We start from the raw sequence: 17,409 nt of genomic DNA on the forward strand, positions 1-17,409 counted from the left end.
GAAATGGAAGTGGGGCTCGATCCCAGACCCTGAGATCATGACCTGAGCCAAAGTAACTTAACCACTGAGCCATCCAGGTGCTCCTCAGCTCCACATTTTAAAGATCTATACATGAAAAAAAAAAAAAAAAAAAAAAAAGATCTATACATGTTGTTAAAGATTAGGGAGATTATAAGGAAGGCATTTGGTACCCTACCCAGATCCCCTTCAGGAGACATAGTGGCCGAACCCCTAGCTGTTGGGGGTGTTGACTGAGAGCCATTCACCATGACCACCTTCTCTGGAGAATTGCCCTTGGTCAAACAGGAGCCAACTAGCCAGGGTATCTCTCCCCTGACTCCTAGCTGTGGCCAATGACTAACAGGTACACGGTACAAGAGGCCTGGGCTCAAAGCAAGAACAATACTGTGGTGAAGTCTGTGCCCCAGAGCTCTCTTTTCAGGTCACAGTGAAAGGAGTCTCTGGCCAAGACCTCCTTTTCACTTAGCCTTTTATCTCCTGCATTCCCTCATACCCTTCCTCCTCCTAAGAACATTCCTCCTTGGAATCACTTAAACAAGAATCCTCACCTCAGGCTCTGCTTCTACTTGACCCATGAAAGTGACCATACATTATCCTCCCAACTGGTACCCTTTTGAGAGTGCAAGGGATTCTATCACTAATGAGGCCAGTGCAGGGCACTTGGGTGGCTCAGTCGATTAAGCATCTGCCTTCATGATCCCAGGGTCGTAGGATTGAGCCCCACATAGAGCCCCACAACAGGCTCCCTGCTCAGTGGGGAGCCTGCTTCTCCTTCTCCCTCTGCTGCTCCCCCTGCTTGTGCTCTCTCACTCTCTCTCTCTCTGTCAAATAAATAAATAAAATCCTTTAAATAATAATAATAATAAAAGGGCATATAGCATGATTGTTCTCCCCAAACCAGGAGGCAACATCACCCTTGCTTAGTGTGCTCTCAGATTGTGCTTCTTGTTGCTGCCCAGCATCTCATGTATATACATCCAGCATATTTTGTCAATCCTTTCCCCAGTGACACATGCCTAGGTTTGCTTTAACCTCCTGCTACCAAGAAAAATAACAAACACTGCTGGAAATCCTTCGATCTGTCCCCTAATAGACCTGAGCAAGAATTACTCTAGGATTGTGGAGCTGAAAATAATTCACATGAGCACTTTGGGCCTCCAGAAAGATTTTTCCAAATGAGGATTTCAGCCTTAAGGCAAGAAGGTGCAGAGGCACCAAAGTGTTTCTCTCTGTTTCTTTTATCTTAGTAAGCCCCCTGGGATACTTATGCCAGCTCCATCCTGCTAGAAATACAGGGGTTCCTTGGGATTCCCTGACTTTGGAACCCAACACAGAGCTGATGTTCAACTCAAGCTCTGAGGGATTATAGGGTGAGAAAGTAAAGGCTAGGTTGAGAGAACAATATATTCACTCATCCATATATAAACATTTATTGAGCACATATATGTGAAGACCCTGTGGTCTTGGCAGATAATAGGAATGACAAACATTTATACAGTTTTACTGCTTTCTGGCCCATTCTCTCAGAAGATCAAGAATATGGGACTACCTGGGCCCTGGGTTGGGCCCACGAATAAAGAGCTTCTCCTACACCAGCGTTTCTCAGACTACCTGTGCATGTGGATCGGCTGGAGATCCAGTAAGATCTGGGGTGGAGCTGAGATTCTGCATTTCTTCTAGGTTCCCAGGTGACGCTGATGGGGCTAACCTGGGCACCACACCTTCATTAGGAAGGTCCTACAACCACAATACAATCACACCCAAACAATCTATATTCAAATTTCCTCATTCATCTGAAAATTTTCTTTACAGCCTACTTAAAAATGTTGTGACCCAGGATCCAATCACGGATGGTATTTTATACTTCTCTCCTTTCATCTGCAACAATCCCCATGGAGTTTTTTTTACATGGTACTGACATTTTCAAAGAGGCCAGGCTAGTTCACTTGTAGAATATTCCACAGTCTGTATTTTTCTGACTTTTTCTGATGTTCCTTCATGAGTAGATGTGGGTCAAGCATGTTTGACAAGAAGGCCACACAGATGATGTATCATGTGCATCATAGCACATCTGGTCATTTTATCCCATCGCATCCCATTTTGTCACTCCATCATAAAGGAAACTTTTTCCTTTTGTAATTAATAGGTAAGCTGTAGGGTAATGCTCTAAGACTGTATGGATAGCCTGTTCCTCAAACCTTACAATAGTTTCGGCATCCATTCATGATCTTTGCTTGTTATTTTTAGAAATAATTAAACATTTAATATTATGCGTAAATGCATAATATTATGCTAGTATGTGTGTAAGTATATATGAGAAAAAGTTGGAAAATCTAAATCCGGGGGCACCTGGGTGACTCAGTGGTTGGGTGTCTGCCTTCAGCTCAGGTCGTGATCCTGAGGTCCTGGGATTGAGTCCCACATCGGGCTCCCCACAGGGAGCCTGCTTCTCCCTCTGCCAATGTCTCTGTCTCTTTCTGTGTCTCTCATAAATAAATAAATAATCTGAAAAAAATCTAAAATCCATCCACAGTGACTGAGTATGAGTGAACAGGAGAGTGGGGCTACATCCTTCTCTAAAACAAATATTTGGTAATTTATCCCAGACACTAAACAAGCTACATTCTTGACCTCAGTTCAGATATCCTCTGGGAAAGTAACCCCGTAAAGGAGGCTTCGGCAGATAAAGCCTCAGGGCACCCACCTACAGACTGCTTCATCCCTGTTTTCAGACAAAATCCAGACAGGTCTGCTCCAAACCAGAAATCCAACCCTCCAGAAGCCTTGACAGGATCTTTCTGAGCTTGGTCACCCCCTTAGTTCCCTGGGTCATATTCACAATCTCCGACTCTGGAGTGTAAAGAGAGATGGCCAGATCTGCCCTAGACAAACTAAATCAAATGCTCAGCCCAGGGCAGCCCCGGTGGCGCAGCGGCTTGGCGCCGCCTGCAGCCCGGGGTGTGATCCTGGAGACCCGGGATCGAGTCCCGCGTCAGGCTCCCTGCGTACAGCCTGCTTCTCTCTCTGCCTGTGTCTCTGCCTCTCTTTCGCTCTCTCTGAATAAATAAATAAATAAATCTTTAAAAAAAAAAAAAATGCTCAGCCCAGTGGGAAGCAGGAGTGTCTCCAATTTCCAATCACGAACTCTCAGATGAGGAGGCACAGAGCTGTGAGGCCTGGTTGCTGGGCAAATCCGGTGACCTGAATTATTGATGGATGAATTCATCAGGCACACTGCCTTCCATCCATTCAAGTCATGTCCAGCTTATTGAAAAACACAGCCTGAAACTGTACTCCATCTGCCCAGAACTAAGTTATTCTGGTCCAAACTCCTTAGCTTCCTTGTAGCTGAAATGTTGCAAAGAGCAAAGGCTTTGGAGTCCTACAGACCTGAGTTCAAGAGTCTCCTCTTCTATTCTGGCTGTGTAACCTTGGTCTGGCTAGTTTAGCTTACCTCTGTGAGGCTCAGTTTCCTCATCTGTAAAATGGGAGTAATCATCTCTTACTAATGTTATGGAGATAAAACACACACAGACACACAGACACCTACACATACATGAAGTTACTAGTTCAGTGCCTGGCACACACTAGACTAACAACTCTTTTTTTTTTTTTTTTTTTAATGTAGGCTCCATGCCCACTGTGGAGCCCAACTTGAGGCTTGAACTTACATCCTGAGATCAAGACCTGAGCTGAGATCAAGAGTCAGACACTTAACGAACTAAGCCACCCAGGTGCCCCAAAACAACTCTATTATTCAAACTGTTATAGTCTGGGATATCTGGGTGACTCAGTCAGTTAAGCATCTCAACTCTTGATTTCAGCTCAGATCGTGATCTCAGGGTTATGAATTGAGCCCTGCAAGGAGCCCCACCTTGGGCTCTGTGCTGGGTATGGAGCCTGCTTAAGATTCTCTCTTTCCTTCTCCCTCTGTCCCTGCCCTCTAAAAAACACCCAAAACAAAACAAAAAACTTCTTGTAGTCTGACTTCTTACCTCTGTCTGCCCTCCCCGTGAAACCCATGTTCCAACCCCACCTCACCACCTGTTAAGCTTGGACCAGGCCATGTGATTTTATATTGTGTCATTTATCAACTTATACCTTCTCAGCTTTAAATCTACTTGTTTTGTCCGCTCTGTACTAATGGAGCTGGGCCTCGTTCTCTCCTTTCCCAGCTGACATGGTTAAGCTTTTTCAGTACAGTGTACCAAAGGGACATCGGAGAGGAATGGATCTTCTCTTCCTCGCTTCAGGTTGGCTTACCTTCTGGGTTCCTGGAGAGCATGCTTTTTTTCTCCACTACTTACTGGCCCAAAGTTTCTCTAGTGGTAGGTGTCTGCATGGTGCAAACTTCTCAGTTTGCCTGCCACATACTTTCTCCAGCTTTTAACCAGGACAGCAATTGCATAGGCAAGAGCCCCAGACAGCACGGGGCTGCACCCAAGTTCAGGTTACTCCTACCCATACCTCCTCAGCCCTAGACACACATACTTTGAAAGCTCCACAGGACTGTCCACCTGCAGAGCCAGCCACCTGGTATCTGTCCTCTGAAACTGACGGGAACCACCCTGGCCCAAGCCACGTGCAGAAGTGAACTAGATTCCTAGAGAGGGAAGTCCCTTTGAATTATTTAAGTCCATTAGCATACTATGTAAAACATAAGTACACACGGACATCCTCCAGATATCAATTTTTATTTATTTTATTCATTTTATGGTCTATCCAACATCTTCCCCAACCACCGCACTAAAAATGCAAGCTTTCAGTCTCAGAGTATTGAGACGGACTCTTGCCTGTATTGTTCTTCTCTGTGTCCCCAGAGCCCAGGACAGCGTCTGGGCATCAAATATTTAAGGGGTTAAGGAACAGCTGAATATTGCATGAATCAGTCATGAATGAACAAATTCTTAGTTATTAGGATGAGGACTTGAGGGGAGCGGAACAGCCTGGGTGGAGGAAGTCGGCGAGGCCCGGGGCACAGGACCCTCAGCTCTCGCTAGGGACGGCCGATGCCCACCGCGGTGGTTGCGAGTTCCCTCCCCCACCGCTCGGGAGTTGCTTAGCAACGGGTCGCCCAGCCCTCCGCCACCGGTAGAGGGCGCGCGGGCGGGGAGACGTGAACGCGCACGCGTGCGCGGCGCGGACCGGCGAGGGCTGCACGTCACTTCCTGTTTCTTTAAGGGAACGTGGCTTTTCCCCGCAGCGCCCGTCTTCCCGTCTGTGTCTCTGCTGCGGCGGCCGGAGCGGACCCCGAGCGCAGCGTCGCCATGGACTCGGCCCTCAGCGACCCGCACAACGGCAGCGCCGAGGCAGGCGGCACAGCCAACGGCACGACGCGGCCGCCTTCCACGCCCGAGGGCATCGCGCTGGCCTACGGCAGCCTCCTGCTCATGGCGCTGCTGCCCATCTTCTTCGGCGCCCTGCGCTCCGTGCGCTGCGCCCGCGGCAAGGTAGGGTCCGAGGCAAAACCGCGCGCGCTTTCCATCTCCTACCCGGGACATGACTGACACAGACCTTCCGCACGCCCGCCCTAGCAGGACAGACACCTCCTCTCCCCGGACGCTGACGCTTGCCGGCACGGATCACCACCGCTTCCCCACCCCGAGCCCACATCCGGGAGCTGGCCTTAGCTGCCCCGGGATCTGACACCTTTTCAGATAGGGACCGGCTTCTACCCCCACTCGGACCCTGACACATCCCTTCCTCTGTGCATCATGCTGCAAACACTGTCAGCCTCACATTGAGATTCGGGCATGTATTCTGAGCCTGCTGGACCCAGCCAGCCTGGCCCCACTCTCTGCTCCGGCTGCTCATCCCATATGGGACACACCTCATCCTGCGCTCTGAGTCAACCCCCATCTGTACCTGATGCGCTCTGGTCCTGACAACTGAATGGTATAATCCCCTGTCATTCCTCCGTTGGAAACCTTGCCACATCCACCCTAGGGCAAATTCTAGAATCCAGACCCATCCTGAAACGGTGACACCTGTCTAACTGGAATCTGTGGCCTGTAGTGTGCTCTTCTAGAACCACCAGATCAGGCCCTTGCACCGCCTCAGAAAATTAACTCAAGGATATAGGCACAGCTCAGGCCCCAGTTTTTGCATTACTTCTCAGACCAGTTCCACTCAGCCAGCCTCTCAGAACCTAGCATCCTAGCACCTCTTTTTTTTTTTTTTTTTTTTTAAAGCAAGCATAGACACCTTCTTTTGCTGATTTGCTCTTCCTAACTGGTAGACACTCAGTCTTGGACCTGTTCTAGACCGAGCCCAGACCCTGTTCCCAAATCCTCACCCTGTTCTCACCCCAGAACCTGACCCTCCCTCAAAGTAGCTTTTCTCCCGGTGCGCCCTGAGACAGTCCCTCCACCACACTGGGCTCACCTGCTGAGCAACTTGAACTGCTGTTGGCCTCTCTTACCAGACCAGGCCAGACCCATTCCTGACCTTCCTCAACAAATGTCCCATTGGGTACCTAGGAGGATTCCATCATCTCTCCCCACCCTCCATCTTCTTCTCTATATTAAGTCCTCTCCAGCCCCTAGCACCAGTGGCTTCCATTTCCTGTCATCCTTTCCCTTCCTGATCTGTAGCTCCTCCCCTACCTAAACCTGAAGTTGAACCTAAACGGAAGCTGTCTTACCCAAAGAGGGCAGGTCCACAAAGCAGTTGCCACTTTGGAAACTGCTCAAGTGCAGGTTCTCAAAACATTACCCAACTTGAGGTCTGCCACCTTCCTTCCCCAAGATCAGAGAACTCTCTGTTGGCTCCTTCTGTGGGCAGACACAAAGGGGAGTAGTCAGCAGGGCAGACACAAAGGGGAGTAGTCAGCAGGGCTCTTCTAAGCAGAGTTCAGGTGGCCTTCAGCTTCCCTGCTGCCATGCCTTTTTGCAAACCCTTGGTGCAGGAGGAGGTTTTGAAATAGACCAGGACAAAGGAGGTAAAGGCAGCATGGCATGAACTGGGCAGCTTGATCTAAGGGGCTCCCAAAACTGAGTAATTCTCCTTGGTGTCTTCTACACAAGGATCATTAATCTCTTGAAGTATTTTACCAACAACAGAATTTCCTGAACTTTCACTGTTGTCGTAGGGGGTGGAGGGTCAAAAATGAGTAAGTCAGCCCTGTTACCAAGGACTTTAGGTGCCTGGATAGAGGAAGAATAATTAGCAATGTGATTGCAGTACAGTAGCACTGTGGGGTTTAAGTAGAAATTTTGAGCATACTTGAGGCAGAGCAGAGAGGCTTTACGCTGGAGGTGGGCTTAAGTCTTGGTGCAGAGGCAGAATTTCAGCCAGAAGGCATTCCAAGCAGTAAATCAAGTAAGCAGCAGTACAAGACAGTTTAGGAGAGGGGCGCCTGGGTAGTGCAGTCAGTTAAGTGTCCAACTCTTGGTTTCATCTTGGGTCATGATCTCAGGGTGGTGAGATGGAGCCCTGTATCCAGCCGAGTTGAGCATAGAGTCCACTTGAGATTCCCTCTCCCTCTCAGCCCCTCCCACTCATGCTCATGCTCTCTTTCCTCTCTCAAATAAATAAATCTAAAAAAAAAAAAAAGTTAGTTTAGGAGTTGGTGGAAGGTCTGATGTGGGAACAGAGGGCATGCATAGAAAAGAGCTTTCGATCCACCATAGCCTCTAAATACCTCCCCCACCATCCCCTGAAGGCTGCATGAAATCGCAGACAGCCAGACCCACCACTAGTAACCAGGATATTCTGAAGGTTTGCAAAGCCTTCACCTTCTTTGATTCTCCCACCAACTAAATGTTACAGATGAAACCAGTTTTATTTTCCCTGTCGTATGGAGAAAAAAACTGAGGGTCAAAGAAATGACTACTCGTGATCCCGCTGCCAGTTAGGGGCAGAACTGGGTGTTGCTAGACCTAGTCCAGGGCTGCTCTTGGTACAGGTGCTTCTAAAGACCCACACAAGTGGCATTTGGGCCCAGGGGAAAAAACAAGCCAAACACTTCCCTTTTCCTGCCCTGAGTCATGTTTCCCTGGTCATGTGGAAAGGAGAGAGAAAAGTTAGTGTGGGGGCCCAGGAGTTTTGACTTCCCACCAGTGTTAGACCTTAAAGCCAGCTGAGAGAGGGCATGTGAGGACAGAATTCTCCATGGAGCCAAGTTGTCCATAACAGGCAAGGCAAATTGTGAAATCATGGAGAGAAGAAGGTGGAGCATCCAGGAGTATGTTGGGAAGAAGCAGCTGTGGGAGGAGCGGTCTTAGAGGGGTGCCCATCCCTGTCAGAGACTTATGTTCCCAGAAGGGAGCAAATCCCAGCCCAAGCAATAGCTGGAGATCAGATTACTTCAAAGGCCCTTCTTGGCCTGTAACTCAGAGGAGCCCCTCAGCCAACTGGATTGGGCTTCTGCTCTGTGCCAGCACCCCTGGTACCCTGCCCAGGGGCTGGGTATCAGGGGTGCTGGAACAACGAAGGCCAGGCCCTTCTCAGTCCCCACAGAGAAGCAGATGTGTGAGCAGCTGACTAAACTGAATCCTGATATGCCTTCCAGAGGAGGCCACAGCTGCCTTTGCATGGATGGGCGAAAGTTCAGCAAGCAGAACAGGAGAGAGGGAGGCATGGCATTGCAGGGCACATTCAGGGAGGCAATGAGGAGTGTGATGTGAGCCAGGGGCAGGGCCTTGGAGGACTTAACAGGAAGATGCTCAGGCAGCCTGCAGCCATTCTGTACAACAGAATCCTGAAGGCAACACAACAATTGATTTTCATAGTTACAAAATGACCACATACTTGCACTTGTGTAAAAAAAAAAAAAAAAAAAAAAAAAAATTCCAAGCCATGGAAAAGTATAAAGGAAAAGCCTCCTTAGTACCACTCCTTGAAGGAACCTGGTTAGCTCTTTGGTGTGTAACCTTCTGGAACTTTTTCCATGTAAATACAAATGTGTGTGCCTATGTGTGTATACAAATGTAAATTTATTTTTACAACAATGGGATTTTACAGCACAGACCGCTCTGCAGTTTAATTTTTTTTGTTTTTAATACTATGTCTTGGTCGTTTTTCTATGTCAGTACCTGCAAATCTGCATCATTATTTTATGCAGGGAGGGTAAGTAATGCATGCCCATGGTACAGAATTCCAAAGGTGCAGAGGGTATCATGAAAACCTCTGTCCTACCCAGCTACCTAATCTCCCTCCCTAGAGGCAGCCCCTGTTACCTGTTTCTTAGATATCCATCCAATAAATTTGTGCCTTTACAAATAAGCATATGCTTTCCCCTCATTTTTGCATTATAACTTAAATTTTGTTATAAATACACTTTTTTGCACCTTGCTTTTTTCACCAAATAGATGTTGGAGGTCAAATATATCAGTACATATGGAGTGGTCATGTTCTTTACAAGATTTTATTTGAGATTAAAAAAAGAAGAAGATTTTATTTGAGAGATAGCATGCTCCAGAGAGAGCACTAGCAAGGGAGAGGGGCAGAGGGAGAAGCAGACTCCCTGCTGAGCTGGGAGCCCCATGCAGGGCTCGATTTCCAGGACCCTGGGATCATGACCTGAGCCGAAGACAGGCACTTAACCGACTGAGCCACTCAGGCATCCCTCTGTTCTTTAATAGCTATATGATGTCCTACTTGTATCCCACAATCTGTTTAGAGCACTGGTTCTCAAAATGTGATCACTGGACCACCAGCAGCAGCAACATCACCTGGGAACTTATTAAAAATGCAGATTCTGAATCAGAAATTCAAGGTGGGCCTGATAGTCTTTTTTTCTCCAGCCCTCCTGACAATTCTGATATGTGCTCGTGTGAGAACCTCCAACTTAGAGTCCTCTGCTAGTTGTTTATACAAGTGTCCGTCTTTTCCTATTACAATCCATGCTGAAATTAATCTCCTTATATGTTTGTTATGTCACACTCGTCTATATTCGTAGAACGATTTTTTTTCTTTTGAAATTGATTTGCTGGGTCAAAGGCTACGTGCATGTTTGATTCAGATTATGCATCATAGAGATGTGTAAATTTATACCCCCACCAGCAGTGACCTCAATTCCTGTGTAATGGCTGCGCAGTAGTCCAGTCTCCAGGGCTTTGTGAGCCAGGTATGTGATACAATCAGGTCTAGGCTTCAGAAAGAACTCAGTGATGGGAGGGAGGAAGAACAGGAAGGAGGCTGGTGAGGTGGTTGCAGTGAAGACTGTAGTGGGGCACAGGATTGGAGTTTGGGGGTTAGTTCTAGAAATGCTTAGGAAGCAGTCATGGTGAGGTGAGTGAGTGAGTGAATATGGGAAGAAGAGGAGACCCTGGGGTCTCCAGCTGGGGTTACAGAGTAACAGAATGGTCCATAAATTCCAGATCATTTCTAGGGCATGGCCTGGAAGCAGTACTCCCAGAGGTCAGGCCGAGCCAATGACTTGAGGCCGGGTATCTGTCTTCCCTTGCTGCTTTTGCTTCTGTCCTGATAACATCCAGAATGTTACTGGAAGCTAAATTTATTTCTGCTATTTGTGTCAGCTTCACACACACACACACACACACAAATTATGTTTTATGTTTGGGGAGCTATTGCATTTGCCTAAGAGCATCTGGCTTGACAATCTACATGGAATTAGAAAATCCTAACAACTTTTTTTAACTTTTTGTATTTTTGTAACAACAAAAGTTAACTCTTGGGGGAGGGTTGTTTTGTTTTGGGGTGGGGAACTGAGGGAGAAAGAATCTTGGCAGGCTCTGCACCCAGTGCCAAGCCCGATCCAGGGCTCCATCACAACCTTGATATCATGACCTAAGCTTGAAATTAAGCGAGTCAGATGCCTAACTGACTGAGCTACCCAAGTTCCTCAAAGGATAACTGTTCCATTGTCACAGGCTCCCTGAGCATCATATCACATCTTGCCAGCAGAAATTTCCTGGTAGGAAAGAGAGGTTATCTAGGAAGTAGTGGCTAAGAGTTTGGACACTGGAATCCTGTGTTTGAATCCTGGCTCCACCACTCACAAGTGTAACTTTAAGCAAGGTACCTCACCTCCCTGAGCCTTAGTTTTCTTATCTGTAAAGTGGAGCTCTTTTTTTTTTTTTTTTTTTTTTTTTTTAAGGATTTTATTTTTTTTTATGATAGTCACAGAGAGAGAGAGAGAGAGGCAGAGACACAGGCAGAGGGAGAAGCAGGCTCCATGCACCTGGATACCGATGTGGGATTCGATCCTGGGTCTCCAGGATCGCGCCCTGGGCCAAAGGCAGGCGCCAAACCGCTGTGCCACCCAGGGATCCCCCTCAAGTTCTGTTTACATTTTTTTGTTTGTTTGTTTGTTTGTTTTTTTTAAGATTTTATTTATTTATTCTTGAGAGAGAGAAGGAGAGACAGAGCCAGAGACACAGGCAGAGGGAGAAGCAGGCTCCATGCACCGGGAGCCAGACGTGGGATTCGATCCCGGGTCTCCAGGATCGCGCCCTGGGCCAAAGGCAGGCGCCAAACCGCTGCGCCACCCAGGGATCCCTAAAGTGGAGCTCTTAAAAATACCTGCTTCAAAGAGTTTTTGTGAGGATGAAATCATGTAAAGCACCTAGAACAGGGCTTGGCACATGGAATGTGCTCCATAAGTGTTATCCTTAGTACCTTTACTGTCAGATTTCCAGTCTTCCGTCTGACTCAACATTGCAGCTTGGATATTTATACAGTCACCTTCAGAGGCGCCCAGAGTCCTCTGTATAGTGAAACATGTACTTGGCTTGTTCACAAGTAATTTTAAGCCTCTTCCCACCCAGGATGCAGGGAATATGTGGACATGAGCCATGGCCCTGATTTATAAGTGAGGCCAGAGTCCCACCTTCTCTGCACCTGCAGGTCTGTCTGCCTTGTGTTTCCTTTCTTTGTACACAGAGCAAATTCCTCAACTCAGTCAGTGTGTATATGGCTCCTACCCCCTACCAGAACCTGTGCTTGACCTTCAGGGCTTTACCAAAGTGCCGACTGCTTTCTTGTGATTGCCTTATACATACTAGTAATAATACAGATAATCTAGACAGCTCGTGTGACAGCTCAAGGCACAACACTAAGTATTTCCAGTGCAAAGGTCATAGAATCCTGGGGCACCTGAATGGTTCAGTTGGTTAAGCATCTGCCTTTAGTTCAGGTCATGATCTCAACATCCTGAGATCGAGCCCTGTGTCGTCCTGGGATCCAGCCCTGAGTAGGGCTCCCTGTTCAGCAGTGAGTCTGCTTTTCTCTCTGCCCCCACCCCGATTTGTGCTTGCACATACATGCTCTCTTAAATAAATAAATAATAAATCTTAAAAAAAAAAAAAAAAAAAAAGGGTTGTAGAATCCTAAAACTCATCATATAGCTGAGGAGACCAAGGCTCTGAGAGAGTAACATTCCCAGGCCTCAGAGCTGGGAGGAGGCAGAGCTGGAAGTTGGGCTGGGCTTTCTAACATCAGAGCCCTCTCCCAACCATTTGGCACTTGTACCAGGTATCACAGCAGCATACATCTTATTTTGTCATGTGTCACACCGTATTGTGATATTCTGTTTAAGTGTCAGTGTTTAAGTGACCTGCCTGCCTGCCTGTGGACTCTTTGAGATTAACAGCTGTCTAATATACATTTGTACCTACGCCCCTGCTACACAGGACATATATGTGGAAGCGCATGGAGAGGTGGGGGAACTTTCCCAAGCCCCATGGCACACTGCTGCCAAAAGCAGAAAGAAACCTAAGGCTGGGGGCAGCCTGGGTGGCTCAGTGGTTTGGCACCTGCCTTCAACCCAGGATGTGATCCTGGAGACCCGGGTTCGAGTCCCACATCGGGCTCCCTGCATGGAGCCCGCTTCTCTCTCTGCTTGTGTCTCTGCCTCTGTCTCTCATCAATAAATAAAATCTTAAAAAAAAAAAAAAAAAAAAAAGGAAAGAAAGAAACCCAGGGCTGGGGAAGTAGGAAGAGGGAGAGAACCCTGCCTCTTTGTGTCAGTACTGCTTACCTGTCCCACCCCCTCCTTCCAGCAGAGCTGCCCCTGGGTGCTCCAGAAAGGAGGGTCTCCCAGGCACCTCAGTCATACATATGTTGGGTTTTGATGAAGTGCCTCCCCACTCACCTCTCCCTGACAATATCAGCTCCTCATACAGTCACGGTATTTTATAGTTTGCCAGGCTATTTCACATCCCATATCTCATTTGGTGGAAGTCCCTTGGCCCTTTTAGAGGTAAATAAAGCTAGAGATTGTGATCCTGTTTGACAGAGGAGTTTAAACTGAGACTCAGTGAAGGATTTGCCTCAGTCACCCAGCAAGCCATTAATAGAGCACTGAATACCTTGATTTTACTTTACATGTATTATTTGCATATGTGTCAATTTTATCTGTAGGAAAAATTCCCTGAAGTGGAATTGCTTGGTCAAGGGTATATGCACTTGTGATTTTGACAAATATGTAAGTGTGCTCTTTGCAGGGAGACCAGTTTACCCTCCTGAAGGCACCAAGGGTGTACCTGTTTCCCCATAACCTTACCAGCTCAGTCTGTTATCTAGCATGGGGATGTTTGCTATTCTGATAGATGAAAAATGGAATCTTAGTGAACTTCAACTAGAGTTTCTCTTATTAAAAATGAGAATGAAAAAAAAGGTGAGGATGAACATTTTTTCCTGTGATTAAGAGCCTTGTGTGCTTCTTGCTCTCTGACCCTTCTCTGTATCCTTGGGCCCATGCAAACTACAACTTGAAGCACCTGCTGAGTTATACTCCCCAAAAGACTGGACCAGAACCAATAGTGTATGCACATCCTAGCTCCCCGCCTCCCGGTTCTATTTCATGACCATTTCATGGGTTTACTGCTCTCTGACTTCATCTCCTTCCCCTTCTGCATTTTTCCTTCCATCCTTGAGCAGAAGGTCTACCTGACCCAAAAACTGCCAGGCAGCTTCTCCTTTAGCATGTTTTGTTGGTTTTTTTAAGAGGCAGCCATGAGCCAAAAAATTAATGAGATACTGAGGCTGAACATGATCCCTTGTCCCAGGGATGCTTTTGCCTTATTCACAGGATGGACACTGTGGCAGTGGAATCTCAGGCATTGTGATGAGCCTGTGGAGAGAACCTCTCTTTGACTTGAACAGAAGTCTCATCTGGCATTGCTAGGACTTTTGGTAGCTAGGATATAAAATAGAATAGACATAGAAAAGTGGGAATTGCAGTGGGGGAGTCAGCTTAGCCTAGTGGGAAGTCTGGGAAAGCTTCACCGCAGTAACATTGGGCAGGATCTTGACGACTGAGGATTCTGCGTAGCCGAGAGAGCATGGAGAGCATGATCTTGAAAGCTTTCAACTCTGTTTTTTCAATATAAATTTAAACCAGAATTATACTACCATTGATACAGATTTTCATTAGAAAGGTTTCTAGGGGCAGCCCGGGTGGCTCAGCAGTTTAGCGCTGCCTTCAGCTCAGGCCCTGATCCTGGAGACCGGGGATCGAGTCCCGCATCAGGCTCCCTGTGTGGAGCCTGCTTCTCCCTCTGCCTGTGTCTCTGCCTCTCTCTGTAGCTGTGTGTCTCTCATGAATAAATAAATAAAATCTTAAAAAAAAAAAGAAAAAGAAAGAAAGGTTTCTGGTAGGAATTCTGTGAAGTTGATAAAATCTCTATGCTGTGCTATTGCTCTACTCCCAGTTTTTTCCTTTTTTTAAAGTGCTGAAATTATTTTGACCACATTGAGGTTTTTTCATGTACGTATTTATCCTCTGTCATGTCTTTACCCAAATCACATTGTTGCCAACTATAGCATCTGCCATTATGGATTTAATCATGGCTTTTACTCTTACCAGATTCAATTTTCCCAAATTCCTCAAGTTTAAGTTTGATCAAGATTTGCTCCTCCTCACGTTTGGCATCTGCCCAATTGCAGCTTCCGTTGCTGTCAGTTTTATTTGTTGTTGATTTGTTTCTACTCCGAACTATTGGATAACAAATTCATCACATCTACCTGGTAGCTAATCCATAAGGAAACTGGGAGTAGTTCTCAGGAGGTGTAGAACTGCTCTACTGTCCTGAGCGTTCAGAATTCTCTTGCAGGTATTGCATACCATACCTGCCTCTGCCATCACTCTTCTCCCTAGATCTGCCACACATGCAGTGCCAGAGTCCAGATTGCCCCAATGGCAGAATGGCAGGGTGGAGCATCTTGCCCCTGGGTGAGCAGAGGGAACCACATTGCCACGGCCTAGGGTCAGGAAGATGGGGTGAGCTCTAGCCCTCAGAAGCCAGAACCACACCCTTTGCTAACAGGCACCTTTCTTGTCTGCTCTAGAACGCCTCAGACATGCCGGAGACCATCACCAGCCGGGACGCTGCCCGGTTTCCCATCATCGCCAGCTGCACGCTCTTGGGGCTCTATCTCTTTTTCAAAGTAAGTCTTCTGTCACTTGTTGCGTCATTTGGTTAAATAACTTCACTTTGTCTTGTTTTATTTTTCCCATCACAGGAGACATGCATGTTCATTTGTAGAAAATAATGAGCAAGAGGGGGGAAAAGTCATCATAATTCACCTCAAGACCAACTACACAGAGATAACCACCGATGGTGTTTGGGACTCCTCCCTATAGTCTTTTATTTCTTTTCTCCGCGTGGCTTTTTTTGTTTTGTTTTCATGATACCGTTTTTTGGTTGCATTGTACTGTTTATGCTGGGACGGGATATAGCTTGTGTCTCTGATGCACCTCTACCATACTAATTGCCTTTTTTTTTAATTTACCGAGGTTTATTTTCCCAATAAAAGTTACACAGGCTCAGTGTTGAAAACGTGGAAAACACAGAAAAGTAAAAAGGGGAAAACAGCAGTCATCCAAAACCCCACTACCAGAGACAATCACAGATTCCCTTTGGAGGTGTGTCCTTGCGCTGTTTTCCTGGTGCATGGTTTCTCCGTAGCTGTGGCCACGTGGCGTACTCAGTTTTGTAGCTGCTGCTTTCACTCCCCATTAATAACATCATAAGCATTCTCTCATGTTACTGCAAACTCTTCTTAAGCTTTTTTTTTTTAATAAAACATGCACTATGATGAAAATAAGATGCAGAAAACATAAAGGGAGGGAAAAATACACAGAGGTAACAATTGCTATTAACATTTGGGCATGTTTCCTTTCAGGCTTTTAATAAGCATGCTTTTAACATAATTAGAATCCTACCCTAGCTGTAGTATTGTGTCTTTTGTTTTTGTAGGAGTGCCTCACAAGTGCTTTTTTTCTGGTCACTGAAAAGCTCTCAAGAACAACTTTTAATTCACATGTAAAAAATACATGTAGATGGTGAAAGAAATGTTTTCAATCTAAGGGACAATGTAAATGAACCATATCTTCCTAATTTGGTTTCTTGTGACTCTTACACATAGATCTACATTTATATTAAAATTTTAAAACAAATGTATCAGATGTAGGACTTTTACCATGGAGATATTTTTGTATCAACACAGTCAAATCTACCTCACTCTCTTGCACACCAGTTTGTGGCTCTGTTTTATGGCTGTGCCCTTGAGGGATGTCTAGTGCTGGGATATCACAGCAGTGCTGCCGCAAGCACCAGGCACAGTATCTTGGCCTGGGCACATATTTTCAAGTATGTCTGCAGTAGGAGGACCAAGTCATATAACATCTCAATTTGCAGTTTGAACAAATAGTACCAACTCCCCCCAAAAGATTGCATCCATTTACATTTCCTCTAACAGTTAGGAGTGTGCTGGCTCCCCTATACTCTCACCAGCATTGAGTAGCATCAAAATTCCTTATCTTTCCCAGTTTGTGAGTGAGTCAGCAACATAATTTTTAACTCCTGTTTCCTGTCCCATTGCTCCCTCATTGTTGGATCAGAGTTACACTTCTTAACTGGTTTCAGAATACCCCCACAGGCAGATTCACCACAGTTCACCTCCAGCATCTCCCTCACTTTTTATTCTTACAAATAAGAGTCCATCAAATAACAGGAGGGATTCACAGGTTTTTTTCCCCTTGGACCTTGGGTGAAGAGTTGAATTTATTCCATGCTTTGGTTCATAGCACACCATCATCAGTCCATGCCAGGCCCCTTCTTCACCCCTAGTGCCCACCTGCATCTCCCACCTTCATTTCCCTCTCCACAAGAAGTATCTGCTCTAATGCGTTTGCTTTGTCTTCAGATGTGTGTCTCCTTATAAAACGTACAGTGTCAGTGTATCTGTGTGTATTGAGAGTCCAGCTTCCATAAATAGAGCTGTGCGGTACATCTCTCTCTCTGCTTTTTCTCTCCTCTATACTTTTGAAATCTCTCTGTGGCCATCTGTATATCTAGCCCATTGCCCCCAACTTGGCTTTTGGCAGATATTTCTCAGGTCTCTGCCATGCTGAGTGCCAGGAATACGTACCCAGCCCCTTGCCTCAAGACCTTCTAACATTTTTAGAACTTAGATTCT

General features: G+C 46.4%; 1 protein-coding gene across 9 annotated transcripts in view; it reads left to right on the plus strand.

The window, feature by feature from the left end:
- The first annotated feature begins 5,186 nt into the window (after positions 1–5,186).
- The window catches only part of HM13 (histocompatibility minor 13), a 40,961-nt gene continuing 28,738 nt past the window's right edge, over positions 5,187–17,409 (plus strand). For 5 of the 9 annotated variants that reach the window (XR_012018465.1, XR_012018466.1, XM_072800462.1 and 2 more), the window contains exons 1-3: positions 5,187–5,471; positions 15,277–15,375; positions 15,725–15,853. Coding sequence is in view for 6 of the 9 variants with exons in the window: in XM_072800462.1 (XP_072656563.1) it covers positions 5,289–5,471; positions 15,277–15,375; positions 15,725–15,853 (411 nt within the window). In the remaining 3 variants the exon portion in view is untranslated. The remainder of the gene's footprint in view (positions 5,472–15,276; positions 15,376–15,724; positions 15,854–17,409) is intronic. The other 4 variants (XR_012018467.1, XM_072800464.1, XM_072800466.1 and 1 more) reach the window with 1 other exon arrangement.

This window comes from Canis lupus, chromosome 26 (genome assembly GCF_048164855.1).
Source record: "Canis lupus baileyi chromosome 26, mCanLup2.hap1, whole genome shotgun sequence".
In the NCBI taxonomy this organism is placed as follows: domain Eukaryota; kingdom Metazoa; phylum Chordata; class Mammalia; order Carnivora; family Canidae; genus Canis; species Canis lupus.